General features: G+C 45.0%; 1 protein-coding gene across 1 annotated transcript; it reads right to left on the bottom strand.

The window, feature by feature from the left end:
- Positions 1 to 6042: 6042 nt before the first annotated feature.
- Positions 6043 to 8274, bottom strand: UBC (ubiquitin C). The gene is made up of 2 exons (XM_081174476.1): positions 8116 to 8274; positions 6043 to 7491 (listed from the first exon to the last, which is right to left on the bottom strand). Exon 2 carries the CDS (start codon positions 7484 to 7486, stop codon positions 6113 to 6115), a length of 1374 nt encoding a protein of 457 aa, XP_081030602.1. The 5' UTR covers positions 7487 to 7491; positions 8116 to 8274; the 3' UTR covers positions 6043 to 6112.
- Positions 8275 to 14882: the final 6608 nt, after the last annotated feature.

Raw genomic sequence — 14882 nt, 5'->3', positions numbered from 1 at the left:
CTGGGACGCAGCGGCGCTTCCTCCGAGTAAAGCAGCACCGGAGGAGGGCGCTTCTTCAGGCTGGCAGGTTGGCCGCCCAGGCCGCGAACCCAGTAAAGCTGCGGCGGGTCGTGGAACAGGCCGTGTAAACACGTGGACAGATGGGTGGTAAACAGAGCAGGGAAGAGGAGTTCTGTGCTGCCTGCTCTGTTTCCAAGCCCAGTTTTGACTTCTCAAGCTCTTTAAGGTGAAGGATCCTTCTTGGATATAAAAGCCAACCTCCCCACCCCCCTCCTGGTTTTGGGTAGACCAACATTTCTACAATGAAAATAGGGAAACGTTGGACATTCCAGGATCAAATCAGAAACTGGGGTGGCTTTTTTAAATCTGGGACTGTCCCTGGTGAAAAGGGACACTTGGAGGGTCAGGTATTTATCCAGTTTGTCGGCTGCCAAAACTTACTGCTGCCTTTATGAGGTGGCTGTTTTGTGTTTTTTGGGAGGAGTCCATTACTACATTTATGTTTTTTAATATGCCAGAAGCTGCTTGTAGGCTTCTAGGTAACAAGCAGCTAACAAGACAACTTCTTCTTCTTCTTCTTCTTCTTATTCTTATTCTTATTCTTATTCTTATTATTATTATTATTATTATTATTATTATTATTGTTATTATTTAATACAGAACAGAGCAAGTTCCTTCCATGTTACTTTGGACTCTGAAGGCAGGGCACAGTGCACACAGCTGCTCCTGATTGCAGGCCCCGAGCAGAGGTGTGGGGGAACCTTTGGCCCTCAGGGTGTTACTAAACTACAACTCATCAGCCTCAGCAAAGCATGGCCAGTGGCCAGGGATGATGGGAGTTGTAGTTCAGCAACATCTGAAAGGCCAAAGATTCCTCACACCTGGTTTAGAGATCAGCCCTCAACCCTGCAATAGAGCAGACTTCACTGGGCAGGGGACTATAACTTCCTGAATGCTTGCTTTTAGAGCCAAAAACTGCCGATTGCCATTGCAGGGGGAGAGTAGCTGAGCCTTGAGAAGCTAAGACAGAGAGGTGTGGAAAAAGTGGGTATGAGAGCTATGGTTCCCCCCACCCTGAAAAAATTGGAAGACTGTATATGGAATGCATAAAACTGTTTACTATAGACAAGAGAGGAAGTATCTGTGCTAAGTGTGCATACATCTATACACAGGAACAGACATACCCCATCAATTGCTGCATTCTGCGGAAGAGGGCCTCCTGTCAATACCATCTTCCATACTGGGCCACTAGGGCGCAAGCAACCTGCCCTTTGGAACTCTGTCCCATTACACATCTAGCAAGTATTGCCTCTGTTATCTTGTTAGTGCCAAACCCTTCCTGGATTCAGAAAATCTAAGTAGCTAATGGCCAGTCTCCCCTTCTTGGGTAAGGTTCTGGAGCACTCTTGGAGGAAACTGAATTTCTAGATTCATTTCAATTGGTGCTTTGGCACAGAAACTGCTTTGATCACCTTGTATGATAACCTCTGTTGAGAAAGACAGCGAAAATGGGCCCCTGTTAATTCTCAACCTCTCAGCTGCTTTCAGTACTGTTGACCATGATCTCCTAATCAAGCAGCTACCCAAGTTAAAGATGGATGGCACTGCATTGTGGGCCTACTTGGTCATTTCCAGAGAGTGATGCTTGGTGAGTGCTCTTCAGCCCTGTGAAGCTTTCCATGTGGGGTTCCTCAGGATTGGATTTCATCCTGTATGTCGCTTAGCACCAAACCACTGAGTGGGGTTATCCAGAGTTTTAGAGTACCTCATCAGCAAGACACACAGTGAATATGCTGGACTGTTGTCTTGCCTGGATTGGATGAGACCCAAAAAACTGAAGCTCAATCAAGATAAGAATGAGGCACGCTAGTGGGTGGTTCCCTAGACTGCATGGATGGGAGGTTGCCTGTTCTTGATGTGGTTACACTCCCTCTGAAGGAGTGGGTACGCAGCTTACAAATTATTCTGGATCCTTTGTTGCTTGAGGCTCAGGCAGCCTCAGTGGCACAGAGTTGCTTCCATCAGGGATAGCCTAACTTCTGTTGTCTATGCTCTGGTAACCTCTAGGTTAGATTACCGCAACACATTTTAAGCAGAGCTGCCTGTGAAGACAGTTCAGAAACTTCAGCTGGTGCAGAATTCAGCGGACAGTTGCTCACGGGGGCAAAACGTTTTGAGCACATAATGCCAATCCTGGCCTGACTTCACCAGCTGCCAATTAGTTTCCAGGCCCAATCGAAAGTGCGGATTTTGAACTATAAAGTCTTAACAGCTCAGGACAATACCTCAAGGACCACCTATCCCCATACAAGCCAGCCTAGACCCTGTGATCATTCTGTGCGGCCCTCATTTGTGTGCCTCCTCCACAAAAGGTCTGGAAGGTGGCAATGCAAGAATGGGCCCTTCCTGCAGCAGATCTGTTTGTGGAATGAACTCCCTGGGAAGGCTTGCTTGGCACCTTGGTTACATATCTTCAGCATCAAGTGAAAACATTTATCTGTAACCAAGCCTTTGGCTGATTTAAAATTCTGTGGCCTTTCAAATGTCTTTGTGGGAGGGGGATTGATTTGTTTTTATTTATTATGTATTCTCATTTTGTATTTTTATGTTGTGATATATGAAGGGCAGTATACATATTTAATAAAATTTCAACAAGCCTTTTAATTGGCTATCCAAATGTTATCCTTATTACATTTGAAAATGTTATTACTTTTTTTTAGTACCGGTATATTTTTAATCACTTTAAAGGTATTTATAAATGGAATCAAATGAAGTGTTTCTAAATTTGGAGGGCTTTAGCTCTCGATCCTAGTCACAGGCCACAAAAGGCTTTAGAGCAGACATAGGCAAACTCGGCCCTCCAGATGTTTTGGGACTACAATTCCCATCATCCCTAGCTAACAAGGCCAGTGGTCAGAGGTGATGGGAATTGTAGTCCCAAAACATCTGGAGGGCCGAGTTTGCCTATGTCTGCTCTAAAGCCTTTTTTATCATACAAGGTGATCAAAAACATTTGGAGCAGTTTGCCTATGCCTGCTTTAGTGTTAAAACCAGCACCTTGAATTGAGCAACTGTAACACAGTGTTTGTAGAACTCCTAATATAATCAAGAGGGAATTGGCTTCCTTTACATCAACTGAACTTTCTGGGTCATCTTAATGTAGCTTGCAATGCTTGTAACATCTTGGTTACTTTTTATGATGTTCCAGGGGCTATTATCACTTTTATCTCTTAAATGCAGTTTACCCTTGAGCCTGTTAAGCAACACATTATTTCATTGGTCCTTTTGATAGCACAAATTAACTCAGCTACCACCATTACTGGTTAAGATTTCATTCACTTGACTGGCTACAATGTCTAAAGGTTTCAAGCTCACATGATACTGGGATTGACATATAAAGCTTGAAAGAGCCTTATCACAGCCGTATTATCCATTGGTAGATTCATGGGAGATTTGCAGTAAAAAAGGGCTTAGCAGTAAATTTAAGCTGCTAAACTTTAGGTGGCCTCTGACAAGCGACCTTGTGTTGCAAGCCAGAGGAATCAAGAACACAGGCCAGACAGTCAAGGATCCTCACATACCCATTACCTCACTCTTTTGGCACTTTCTGCAAGCTGTTGCTGCCATCTTTAGCAAGTCTCAAATATTGTGCGATTGGTGCATTAACTCCTCCACTGATTAGTGTTGTGCTTGGAATAGGACCAGGGATACCAGGGTTCAATTCCTCCCTCCACATAAAGCTCCCTGGGAGACATTGAACCAACCAGGACCCCCTTTTAAAGTATTTTTTTCTGATTTTGTTGTTGTAAGCCACTTTGTATAGTGTTTTAATGGAGCTGTACACCATTGAATAGAGGGACGCGGGTGGCGCTGTGGGTTAAACCACAGAGCCTAGGGGTTGCCGATCAGGTCGGCGGTTCGAATCCCCGTGATGGGGTGAGTTCCCGTTGCTCTGTCCCTGCTCCTGCCAACCTAGCAGTTTGAAAGCATGTCAAAGTGCAAGTAGATAAATAGGTACCACTCCAGTGGGAAGGTAAACTGTTTCTGTGCGCTGCTCTGGTTTGCCAGAAGCAGCTTAGTCATGCTGGCCACATGACCCGGAAGCTGTATGATGGCTCCCTCGGCCAATAAAGCGAGATGAGCATCGCAACCCGTCGGCCACGACTGGACCTAATGGTCAGGGGTCCCCTTTACCTTTACACCATTGAATGTATGCTTAACACACCACCACTTGTTAAAAGGTTTTACCTGCAGATTACTGTCAAACCGTATTAGAGCTCAACAGCCTACATTACCAAAGAGCTATTTTCTAGCACAGGAAAGAATTGGCCTGTGAGATGTCAGCACCTAAACACACAGAGCCAAATGCAAGGCAAATGATTTTCATTGCTGTATTCAGTATTTCAGGCCAGGAACAAAATTTGGACTGCTCATGAGGTATCAAATGTTGATGTCTGTGGTGCAGGAGATTCTGACCAAACTTCAGTAAGAACTTAGATTGGATGGCCATCTGTCATTTATGATCTAGTTAGTTGAGATTCCTGCATTGGACTAGAATGATCCTGGGATCCCTTCCAACTCTACAATTCTGACTGTAGCAAGAGCTCCTGGGTGGGACAACTGCAGGAAAACTCTACAATGGCCACAGGTAACTTACGATTTGTCAGTGTTGTGATAGCAAGACCTCTACTGCATCCTGACACTCCTATATGTTCAGTCAGGAAGCTGCAGAGTGTCAGTTATAACAAGTATATCCAGATATTCAAGAAAAAGTATTTGAAAATAGTGTAACTTTAAGTCAAAATAAAAAAATTCCTTCCAGTAGCACCTTAAAGACCAACTAAGTTACTTCTTGGTATGAGCTTTCGTGTGCATGCACACTTCTTCAGATACACTCACGAAACATGCACACGAAATATACACTCAGATACATGCACACGAAAGCTCATACCAAGAACTAACTTAGTTGGTCTTTAAGGTGCTGGAAGGATTTTTTTTTACTATGGCAGACCAACACGGCTACCTACCTGTAACTGTAACTTTAAGTGGTAAGCAAACTTGCTTTGGAAAGTTTCCCCCCTGCTACCCAAGTGGCTTAGAGACTCCAAACCAATAAAAACTTGTCAACTTGAGAGCTTCTAACATTTCACCTGGTATTATTGCCAAGCCCAATTTGTCTTGCTTTGGATCATAAGGCACCATATTCAGCTTTCAGTTTCTGTACCTCCTTGGAGCAATTTTATAGAGTTCCCAGACAGGCATATGAACCAGCTTTCCTGGATTAGCTTACTTTACTGCACTATTAAGCTCATAAAAGTTAGCTAAATGGATTAGAGACGTATGTAGTGCACAGGTGACGAACAAGGGCATGAGAACCTACCAACTGGAATAAAAGATACTCCACTTTGAGCTAGTGCCTCAAGATTGCAATTTAAGGTACTTGAGCTGAACCGTTCAGCTAAGTGGAGGAGAAACCTATTGTGTCACTGCTGTTTATTAAATAGACTGAAATACAAGTTTGGGACATTTCCCCAAAAGCCAGCTTCCAATTTACTTCCATTGAGGCAGGGTTAGAGTTGAACTAACCACAACTGTAATTTAACAAGAGATTGACTCCAATTGTTTCCCAGTTTACACCAGCTATTTGCAATCCCACCATAGGAGCCGATAGCTGTTAAGTGCCAAGAACCACTGCCTGCTTCAAAAGCACTGAATCTCAAATTCAATTTACCGGTCAAGTTCTCCAGTTTGGCTGAAATAAAGCCACTCCGCATAAGCAGTGCTCCTCTCGCCCTTCAGTCATTAGTGAACTCTTAATGCTTGCATGTATGACTTCAGCAATGCAATCTCATTTGCTGAGGCTGCCTTAGCTTTTGGCTTAAGGCAATTATGTAAGTTAAAGTTTGTCGACATGATACTCAAACAATTATGCCCCCTGCCAAGTATTTGCCAGATATTGTTCAATGGAATATTCAGCACAAACACCCCCTGAAACATACTGATGCTAAATCACCAACCACCTAAAATGATGAAACAAGTACATTTGGGAATGCAACAGCTTTAATGAAACAAAGTGCAGTGAGGTTTACTTGGGTGGTTGTAAGTAGCAAGTTTAAATGCCACCCCTTAAACGTAGAACCAGGTGCAAGGTGGACTCCTTCTGGATGTTGTAGTCAGACAGGGTGCGGCCATCTTCTAGCTGTTTGCCAGCAAATATCAGCCTCTGCTGGTCAGGGGGAATACCTTCTTTGTCCTGAATCTTGGCCTTGACGTTCTCAATGGTGTCACTTGGCTCCACCTCCAGGGTGATGGTCTTGCCCGTCAAGGTCTTCACAAAGATCTGCATGCCTCCCCTCAGGCGCAGCACAAGGTGGAGGGTGGACTCCTTCTGGATGTTGTAGTCAGACAGGGTGCGGCCATCTTCCAGCTGCTTGCCAGCAAAGATCAGCCTCTGCTGGTCAGGGGGAATGCCTTCTTTGTCCTGAATCTTGGCCTTGACGTTCTCAATGGTGTCACTTGGCTCCACCTCCAGGGTGATGGTCTTGCCCGTCAAGGTCTTCACAAAGATCTGCATGCCTCCCCTCAGGCGCAGCACAAGGTGGAGGGTGGACTCCTTCTGGATGTTGTAGTCGGACAGGGTGCGGCCATCTTCCAGCTGCTTGCCAGCAAAGATCAGCCTCTGCTGGTCAGGGGGAATGCCTTCTTTGTCCTGAATCTTGGCCTTGACGTTCTCAATGGTGTCACTTGGCTCCACCTCCAGGGTGATGGTCTTGCCCGTCAAGGTCTTCACAAAGATCTGCATGCCTCCCCTCAGGCGCAGCACAAGGTGGAGGGTGGACTCCTTCTGGATGTTGTAGTCGGACAGGGTGCGGCCATCTTCCAGCTGCTTGCCAGCAAAGATCAGCCTCTGCTGGTCAGGGGGAATGCCTTCTTTGTCCTGAATCTTGGCCTTGACGTTCTCAATGGTGTCACTTGGCTCCACCTCCAGGGTGATGGTCTTGCCCGTCAAGGTCTTCACAAAGATCTGCATGCCTCCCCTCAGGCGCAGCACAAGGTGGAGGGTGGACTCCTTCTGGATGTTGTAGTCGGACAGGGTGCGGCCATCTTCCAGCTGCTTGCCAGCAAAGATCAGCCTCTGCTGGTCAGGGGGAATGCCTTCTTTGTCCTGAATCTTGGCCTTGACGTTCTCAATGGTGTCACTTGGCTCCACCTCCAGAGTGATGGTCTTGCCCGTCAAGGTCTTCACAAAGATCTGCATGCCTCCCCTCAGGCGCAGCACAAGGTGGAGGGTGGACTCCTTCTGGATGTTGTAGTCGGACAGGGTGCGGCCATCTTCCAGCTGCTTGCCAGCAAAGATCAGCCTCTGCTGGTCAGGGGGAATGCCTTCTTTGTCCTGAATCTTGGCCTTGACGTTCTCAATGGTGTCACTTGGCTCCACCTCCAAGGTGATGGTCTTGCCCGTCAAGGTCTTCACAAAGATCTGCATTTTCTCTGCAAGGAGGGGGGGGAGAGAAGCAGCACAATTCAGATCTGGAAAAAGTCCCACTTTATTTAAGGTGCCGACTTAAAACAAGAAGCCAGCAATCAACCCACTGACCAAACAATACCAACTCCGCTTGCCAATGGCAACGAGCTCCGCCCCCTTCAGACCAACAAGGCAAAGAGAAGGATGCGCGCGCAACCCCAGCCGACGCCTGGCTACGTGACGTCACAGTGCCTGGCTGCGTCACAAGCGCAGGCGCGTTAACGGCCCTCGCTGTGTTGTTTTCCGTCTCTTCCTCGAGGCGGCCATTTTGGACCGCGGCGCCTTTAGGGTTTTTTGGCCAATTCGTACCCGAACTGGCATGCGCACACGTCGAAATGACAGCAGCTCTTGAGGACCATATTGTGCCCCTCGCTTAAAGGCTGATGACCCCTCAAGTACCAAGCGGATTCCCTTCCCGCCCCGCCAAACCACGCCCTCCTCCCGCCCGCCCTCCGCCGCTTCCACAGTATCCCTCACGAGCCCGAACACCCTTCAGAAAACAGCCCTTCCGCCTAGCCTGAAGGCAGCTTTGACGCGGCAGAGGAAAAAGGAGAGAAATGAGCCCTATTTCCCAACGAAAAATATCTCACCGCAGAGCTCGAGCCGGTCCAAGCAGACAGCAAATTCCAGGCGAGGAGAGGCGATTTGTTCTAGCTGCGCAGCTACCCGCGACCTCCTTTTATATAGGTTTTTCGCTGAACAACAAGATCACTCCGCCAAAAGAAAAAAAAACCCACCAGCCAGCTGACGTAAGAAGGACTATTTTTCCGCCCCGCGCGTGCGCTCTGTCAAACCGTATGCTGAGAAGGGGAAAAGCAACAGCGGTGACGTCAGGAGCTTTGACCCCGCCTTTGTCGGGGTTTTTTTTAACTGGCAACGCGGAAGGATAAAACCGCCTCAGCTGCGATAAGTTGTTATTGGCGGTTGGGGGAGGGGCAAAGAAAACAACGTGTGAGGAAGGAGCTGAGGCAAAAACCCGGAGTGGGTTGTTTTTCGCAAGCCTGGAATGGTTTGCAATAAATACTGTATATAATAATATTGTTCTTGTTATTACATATTTATTTATACCCTACCCTTCCCCCTGACGGGACTCAAGGCAATTTACAGATTTAAAAAAAAAACTGCCAAAAACAGAAAAATCAGTTCATTAAAAAAATTTCACAATTAAACGCTGATAAAATTAAAACTATATACATAAACTGTCAGTAGCACAAGAGTCTTATCACTTTTGGGAGGCAAGGTTGGGCCAAATAATTCATCCCTCAGCCATGCCCCCACTAGGCCCATGGCCTCAGCCCAACCTTCCTTGCAGGTTTGTGGAGGAAAAAAGACACAGGAAAAAGACGGGCCTCTCCACCATCTCCATCGTCCCTCAAGGGAAAGCGAGAGAGGAAGGAGGGAGCAGTTGAGGGGACATCTCTCCCCCCCCCCCCCTTCCAACGCAAAGTTCAAAATTCATTCCTTTCTCCAGTCACAGTTGTGAATATAGGTTCACACGAATATCGTATTCTGCTGCGCCTCCTCTCCCCCCCAGGAAAACCATAGCAAGGGTTGAGACAAATCTGGCCTCCACCATAAGCCAAGTGAAGGCCCTCGTCCATCTGTCACTTGCTCCAGTGCTTTCCTTTTCCTCCTCCTTCCCAATTCCTTTTTCCTTTCATGCAATGAGTATTAGGCTACAAAGAGAACAATACCGGTGATATGGGTGAACTTTTCTTTGGCCAGCCCTCAATCCAATCAAACAGCTGTTGCTGGGACTACTGCTGATCCTTTTTTCAGAGATCATGGGGTTGAGATCATGTTTTTTTTCAGAGATCATGTGGGTTGAGATCATGTTTTTGAATTCTTCCCTTCGTAAAAACTCCATGCCAACAAAAAACCAGCACAACTGTCTACTGAGTTGTGCTGAGTCCAGTACTCTTTCTCCCTCGGGATGACAAACAGCAAAATATCATTATGCTCTTCTCCTGATTGTGGGCTTCCCATAGGTGACTTGGACCACTGAGGAAACAGTGTGCTAAACTAGATTGGCATTTGGTTTAAGCCACAGGGTTCTTCCTTATGTTTTTATGTCCCTGGCACCCTACATTTCTAGTTGAGGGAACAGGCATTCAAAAGCTAATTTTCCTGTTTGTAATTTGAGTGACAGAGATAAGTTTCTCTCCCACTCTCAGGGCCAGACGATGGAAGCTGAATGTCGGAGGAAGATTGAGGACAGAAACGCAGTGCACAGTTCAAACTACAGAATTTGACTCCATAAGATGCAGCGATTGCCACCAACTTGGATGACTTTGCCAGAGGATTAGACGTATTAATGGAGGATAAGGCTATTGACGCGGGTGGCACTGTGGTCTAAACCACAGAGCCTTGGACTTGCCAATCAGAAGGTCAGCGGTTTGAATCCCCGTGACGGGGTGAGCTCCCATTGCTCTGTCCTAGCTCCTGCCAAGCTAGCAGTTCGAAAGCATGTCAAAGTGCAAGTAGATAAACAGGTACCGCTCTGGAAGGAAGGTAAACGGCGTTTCCGTGCGCTGCTCTGGTTCCCCAGAAGCGGCTTAGTCATGCTGCCCACATGACCCGGAAGCTGTACGTTGGCTCCCTCGGCCAATAAAGCGAGATGAGCGCTGCAACCCCAGAGTCGGTCACGACTTGACCTAATGGTTAGGGGTCCCTTTACTTTTACCTGTAAAGCTATTGAAAGCTTCCAGCCACAACACCTATGGACTGCTTCCGCTATTGGAGGCAGTGCGCCTTTCAATATACCGTATTTTTCGCTCTATAACACGCAGATTTTTTCTCCTAAAAAGGAAGGGGAAATGTCTGTGCGTGTTATGCAGCGAATGTGTGGTCCCTGGAGCCGAAAAATGAGGCAAAAATCAAACCGCGCTTCAGGGAGAAGGGAGCTCCGTGAGAGAGGAAGCTGTTGCTTTCCTGCATTCTGCCTCAGGGTCTTACTGCCCACCCTCTCTGTTTTGTTACTGTGTTTGCTCAAACGGAACAAAGAGCAGGGAAAGCCCCTCCCCTCCAGGCAAGAAGAGAGGAAAAGCAGAGCGTCCTTCGTTCTATCCTCTCCCTGCTCCGGAGGGAACAATGTTTGTGAAGGGAAGAGAGATTACAGGTTCGGCTTAAAATTCTGATTTGACTTCCTGCTTTTTGTTTTTGGAGACACACAGCATTCAAATATGCTTTCTTCCATTTAAAAGGATGAAATCCTTAAACAGTGTTTTGCCTGTAAATTCATGCGATCTGGAAGATTACAGTGTCTGTACCTCTTAAGGGATGGCAAAGCTTAGGTTTCGCTGCTAAATAGTTCTTAATGCAGTTAAAATGCTTTCTTCTGTCATGCTGGTGGGAGGGAGAGGGAGAGGGAGAGGGAGAGAGAGAGAGAGAGAGAGAGAGAGAGAGAGAGAGAGAGCACGCTGGCTGGCTTGGGTGGGTGGGTGGGGGGAAACTTTTGCCTTCCTTTCCTCACGTTATAGCCCTCTCCTGCATTCTTAGCCTTCTGTGTTTTTCCTTCCCTCCCCACTTAAAATGTGGTTACAAAGCATGGATCCACATGGATCCTCAGGATATTTGCATTGGGTCACCCCAAATTCACCATCAGAGCACACAGCATGTCCATGGCTACAGCCTGCCCCCCCCCAAATCACACATCCATTGTTGCCTGGGGCTGCAATGGTGCAAAAACGTGGTTACAAAGCATGGATCCACATGGATCCTCAGGATCTTTGCATTGGGTCAGCCAAAATTCACAATCAGAGCACATAGCATGTCCATGGCTACAGCCTGTCCCCCCCAAAAAAAATCACGCACCCACTGTTGCCTGGGGCTGCAATGGTGCAAAAACGTGGTTACAAAGCATGGATCCACATGGATCCTCAGGATCTTTGCATTGGGTCAGCCAAAATTCACAATCAGAGCACATAGCATGTCCATGGCTACAGCCTGCCCCCCCAAAAAAATCACGCACCCACTGTTGCCTGGGGCTGCAATGGTGCAAAAACGTGGTTACAAAGCATGGATCCACATGGATTCTCAGGATTTTTGCATTGGGTCACCCCAAATTCACCATCAGATCACATGTCTGTGGCCACAGCATGAAGCACAAAAATGATACGTCCACTGTTTCATTCAGAATATTTTTTCCCTTGTTTTCCTCCTCTAAAAACGATGTGCGTGTTATGGTCAGGTGCGTGTTATAGAGCGAAAAATACGGTAATTTGTTGCAAGTCACAAACAGGGAACGCTGTTGTGTTCATCCCCTGCTTCTGTGCTTAGGTTGGCGTTGGCTGCTATGAAAACAGGATTCTGGGCTAGATGGGCCTCTGTTCTGATCCTAGAAGGATCTTCTATCTCCTGAAAATGTGGGGCTCCGATTTAAACCATTTCATGTTGCTGCACACGTGTAAGACTCAGACATGAAGAACGGAGTCTGGATTGTGATAGGAATTTTATGGTCTTAGATATATGGTAATGTTCATAATTACACATACATAGATCAGCACAGGAAGACCAATCTGGAACCATTTTGATTCCTAAACTGACCAAATGTTTTCTCTGCAAGGTCAAAATGGAAAAGCCTCCCCATTGTCTCTTTCCTCACAAATCCTGTCTTAAGGATATGTCTGTTTGAATAGGGTGTGAGCCTTATCATTACAAAAGACTGGCCAGGCTCCTCAGGCAATCCAATCAAGTAACCTGCCAGACAAGAAATAAACAAGGACAAGAGAAAAACAATATTGAAATTTCTGTTTTAAGGCCACCTTTTCTGTGATGTATCCGAGGGGTGGTCTTAGGTTACACCCCTCACGTGATGTATGTATGATGTTTCTGGGGGGTGGTCTTGATCTACAGGAGGGGAATTTCAAAAGTCTTTATAAGCCCTTGCACAGCATTTTTGTGGGTCCTCCTCCTTTCCTGCGAGTGAGGGGAGCACCCTGTTGCAACAGATCAATAAAGATCAAGCTTACTAGCTGCTTTGCTTCTCAATAGTCTCTGGTTGGCCTCTGTATAATAAATTATTATTATTATTATTATTATTATTATTATTATTATTATTATTATTCTCTCCTACCAATAGGGAACCTATGTAAGGACTCTGTATGGGCTCTTGGATATCCCATAAGGGAAAAGGGCATATTTTTATTTACAACAGGATCCAGAATCACTCCTCCTCTTATTCATGCAGAAGCCATTTCCTCTTGCCTCGTTTTTGTTTATGCCCGAAAGGAAGTAGCTGCCTGAACAGCTGACTAAGCCACCAATAAGCCGGAAAACAGGATCAGCAGCAGCCCCAGCAACAGCTGTTTGATTGGATTGAGGGCTGGCCAAAGAAAAGTTCACATGGCTGGCTGTATTGTTCTCTTTGTAGCTCATGGGGGTTCCCTTTGGAGCCTCTGTGAATTGGAGGCCAGGGCTGTATTAACAAAAGCAGATGCAACCTTCCAAAGTTGCAACAAAAAACCCAAAATACTTCTGAGACTAACTGAGCTTCAGACACGTCTGGTTTTGAAACTGTTTTCCTGTTGACAAATTCTAGCCATGTTGGCTTGTTATAGTAAACATACAAACAGTTTAGTCTTTAAGATGGCATAAGACTCTCACCATGTTTTTGACATTTGCTCATTTACAAATCCAGGTTTGGGTCTAGGTCTGAGTACCAGTTTCCCCAAATGCTAACACCATGTCCCACCTGCGAAAACTCAAGACTTTTGTCTCCTTCACTAGCTACAGTCATATCCACGCCATACATTTAAAGCACATTTTGCCAAATGAGGAGAACTTGTAAAAGGAATTTTATGGTCTTAGATATATGGTAATGTTCATAATTACACATACATAGATCAGCACAGGAAGACCAATCTGGAACCATTTTGATTCCTAAACTGACCAAATGTTTTCTCTGCAAGGTCAAACTGGAAAAGCCTCCCCATTGTCTCTTTCCTCACAAATCCTGTCTTAAGGATATGTCTGTTTGAATAGGGTGTGAGCCTGTGACCTGGCCAGGAACTAAGTATTTATCATTACAAAAGACTGGCCAGGCTCCTCAGGCAATCCAATCAAGTAACCTGCTAGACAGGAGATAAACAACAACAGGAGAAAAACAACATTTAAATTTCTGTGATGTAGGGGGTGTATCTGAGGGGTGGTCTTAGGTTACACCCCTTCTGTGATGTATGCATAATGTTTCTGGGAGTGGTCTTGATCTAGAGGATGAGAATTTCTTTATATATATATATATATATAAATTTTTATTGAGTTTTCCTTTTACAAGTATTTATTACAACCATGATTACAAATTAACAATTTTTGAACTTCCACCAGCACCTCCCTCAATCATCCATTTTTCTTATCTTCCAGCATTTTCTATATAATATTGCCGATTTAATATTAACCTTCCAACTCTAATTCTGTATTGCAATATACCTTATATTATCACAAAGTCTCTTTAAAACCCACTAGCGTTGTGTGTTCATCACATATAGTTTTCAGATATTCCGTAAACTTTCCCCAGTCCTTGATGAATTTGTGATCTTTCTGGTATCTAATATTTCCAGTCATTTTATCCAATTCTGCATAGTCCATAAGTTTCATCCTCCACTCGTTCAAGGTCGGTAGTTCCTCTTGTTTCCACTTTTGGGCCATTAATGTTCTTGCCGCTATAACTGCATACTGAAAAAGTTTATAATCACATCTTTTTATCTCTCTTCCTGTTATTCCTAACAAAAAGGCTTCTGGTTTCTTAACAAACGAATATTTAAACATCTTTTTCAATTCGTTGTATATCATTTCCCAGAAACCCTTAACCTTCTTACATTCCCACCACATATGAAAGAAAGAACCTTCTTTTTCTTTGCATTTCTAACACTTATTACATGTTTTATACATTTTTGCTAATTTTACAGGTGTAATATACCATCTGTATACCATTTTCATAATATTCTCCTTTAGCGCCGTACATGCAGTGAATTTCATATTTTCATTCCATACCTTTTCCCAATCCTCCAATTGTATATTATAGCCAAAATCTCTGGCCCAATGAATCATAACCGACTTTATCTCCTCATCTTTTGTTTGCCATTCCAAAAGTATTTTATACATTTTTGAGATTGTCTTAACATCATTGTCAATTATTTCTGTTTGAAATTTAGATTCTTTCTCTGTAAATCCCCTCTCTTTAAGGTCTGTTTTAAACCTTTCATTTACCTGAAGATAATGCAACCAATCATAAACATACTCCTTACCTTGTTCATATGGCTTCAATTTCCATTTCCCCCCCTCTTTCATTGCCAACTCACCATATGTTATCCAATTTACTCTCATATTGGTTTTCTTTACACTCATTACCTCTAGTGGT

This window comes from Podarcis bocagei (genome assembly GCF_964188305.1).
Source record: "Podarcis bocagei genome assembly, chromosome: 16".
Classification (NCBI taxonomy): domain Eukaryota; kingdom Metazoa; phylum Chordata; class Lepidosauria; order Squamata; family Lacertidae; genus Podarcis; species Podarcis bocagei.
This window is presented reverse-complemented; position numbering and strand designations above follow the sequence as displayed.